The 2,725-nt window shown below is 42.2% G+C and overlaps 1 protein-coding gene across 1 annotated transcript; it reads right to left on the reverse strand.

The window, feature by feature from the left end:
* Nucleotides 1-374: 374 nt before the first annotated feature.
* LOC311355980 (calcium homeostasis modulator protein 6) lies at nucleotides 375-2,479 on the reverse strand. Its single transcript, XM_084475751.1, has 2 exons — nucleotides 1,795-2,479; nucleotides 375-1,127 (listed from the first exon to the last, which is right to left on the reverse strand). The coding sequence occupies exons 1-2, from the start codon at nucleotides 2,257-2,259 to the stop codon at nucleotides 975-977; spliced, it is 618 nt and encodes a 205-aa protein (XP_084331877.1). The 5' UTR covers nucleotides 2,260-2,479; the 3' UTR covers nucleotides 375-974.
* Between the last annotated feature and the right edge of the window lie 246 nt (nucleotides 2,480-2,725).

Raw genomic sequence — 2,725 nt, forward strand, 5'->3', positions numbered from 1 at the left:
GTCTTTAAATTTATAAATATATATATATATATATATATATATATATATATATATATATATACATGTACTGTACAAAATCACTGAGCACTTCATTAAATAAATAATTTCTTTATTACAAAATCAAATGTCAGTACCTTTTTAAGTCACATTTTCTTGCTACAAACCACCACAATCAATGACAGTTTCTGCATAATGCATGAACAATATTTTACATAAAAATACTGCAGGAGGCATTATCATATATATTTGAATCATAGGTGGTATATATAATAAACCTGACAGAATGAGAATCATTGGATGTTTCAGTCAGGAGTCTTTCTCCATGTAGCAGACAAAGAACAGCCCTGAATTATTAAAAGTGATATTTTACTTTGACAACACATTTTCACTATACAGCCTGCAACACTCCAAAATGTATGAAGTGGCAGACACATTTCAACACTAGCTGCCTCTGGGAACGCTATACATTAAAGCATCAGTCCATCCGCCAGCTTTTCGTACACAAAGGCAAAAAACTCTTATTCTGGCAACAGAATATCCTGTTTCCCTGTATCCAATTTCCCTTGTTCAAGTTGTTTTTAAAACATATTTTTACCGAAGGTACAAAAGGGGGCTGGCATTAAGTTTTTTTTAGAACAATAAAATATGTGCACTAAACAATGCACGTAATATAATAGAAGTGAACAACCACGTCATAAAGTAGTTGTGGTTAGAAAGGACTGTATTGCAGTTTTAGTCCAACAACAAATGATGCATGAAAGAATTCCCACAGATAATAGTAAACAAACACCATAAGGCTCTAAGACACAAAAGAGACAATGAAATAACTATCTGCAAATGTACACAAGGCACTGATTGACAAAACAACGGAGACCAACGCTGAAGTCTGTTCCCGGTGCTCTGTAAGTGTTCATTCCAGCCAGACTTAACGCTCACCCCCACGTGAACTGGATGGTCCGGCTGCCAGACGGCTCTCAGGGAGCCCGGGTCCGCAGAGAGCTCATCCTAAGTACTGTAAGCTCAGCTACGTCTGCATCCTGCATCTCCAGGTCCTGTTCACAGCTCTCTCTTGCCACATATACGATGAGTCCCACACAGATGAATATCAGAAGGATTATGCCTATCACCTAGGGAAGAAGAGGAGAGTTAAGACACAGTGCATGGTCATAAGTGGTGCAACTACTACACTGTGTTATGATTTACTATTCAGTCATCTAGCAGACACTTTAATCGGAAGCAGCTCCCAGTGAATTACAATGCAGGTCGTTAAGGACCATGTGAGTCTTGCTCAACAATGACTACAGGTAGACCGTGGATACTGAGGGATGAAACCCAGAGCCTTCCGACGAGAACACTACACTACACTTGACACGATATAAGGTTATGCAATGTTATTTATATGCTAATTATTGTAAAGGTTAATTCATTTTCTATGGATGTTTTAGTCCAGTACATTAAGTCAAGTCAAGCTTTATACAGCACATTTCCTACATAGGATAACACAGTTTGCTAAACATAAAGTAACAATACAATCAAAATGCAAGTGCAGAATATAAGTATGCATATCAACAGTTGTTGGTGCAAACCTCATAATATCCAAAACACACACACACACACACACACACACACTAAGAACTGAAGCATAGATAGTAGTGCAAAGCAAGGGTTTTAACCAGCTTTTGAAAGGGTTCAGCGTAGGGGCCTCTCTCTGGCTCTTAGTGCCCACATTGAACCCCCCCCCCCCCGAACCCTGTGAATCCATGTGATCAACGCAGAGATAACTCCTCCACTCACCTGAGAGAAAACAAACAAGTTCTGGGAGCGCAGCATGAGTTCTTGCAGAGGGATGTCCCCGTCACTCGTTGGCTCGCACCACTTCTGAGGAGCTGCCTTGTCCACGATCACAAACCTTCCCTCCCAGTATGTCATCGCACAGGCAAAGTACTGGCCGTCCAGGAAGAGCAGAATCAGCCAAACAACCGCGGGAACAAAGCTGGAGAAGGACACAGTGTTCCTGCACCACGTATCGCATCGGCACCCCTGGATGATCAGCATCAAGGTGAAGGCCATGACGGCGGGAATGATGAAGAAGGCGGACACAAACACTCCGTTCCATGTAGGATCGCAAGGACACTCAAACTCCAGCTCCACCAGCTTTTCCAGTCCCATGAGGATAAAGCCAAAAGCTACGTTTGACACCAGAGGACTGTTGCTTAGCTCATTCTTCAGCCTGGTAAGCCATTGTTGTCTGCCTTCCATAATAAAAGGACCAGAAAATAAATAGAGTCGTTGGGTTAAAAAAAACAAAAGAGGATCCACTGTTGAGAACACATTGGCAACAGTTAAGTGATGCGTAATTAACACATCCAGGGCTAAGTTTCCCCCCCGAGGCAAAAGTCCACACTTCCATTCTCATTGGCTTTGAACAAAGGAGGGCGTGCCATCCGCGCAGGCGTTCTAGCATGGGATTGGTTGACAATGGATTTCAGGTGGGGTTACATTTTAAACGTAGTCTCTCATTGACAAACTGGAGGGAGGGGAGTAAAAGGGAGGGAAGTTTGTTCTGTGGTTCAGTTAGGACCAGCCCTTTGCAAAAACCCAGCAGAACAACAGCGGGTACATGGAATGGCTCGGGCAAATCCGTAGCAATGGAACTTGTTAGAAAGATGCACTGATTTAGGCATCGGATTTTATGATGGAGATAAGTGGTTATACCAATCAACAA

Source organism: Micromesistius poutassou (assembly GCF_964030765.1).
Source record: "Micromesistius poutassou genome assembly, chromosome: 12".
NCBI lineage: Eukaryota > Metazoa > Chordata > Actinopteri > Gadiformes > Gadidae > Micromesistius > Micromesistius poutassou.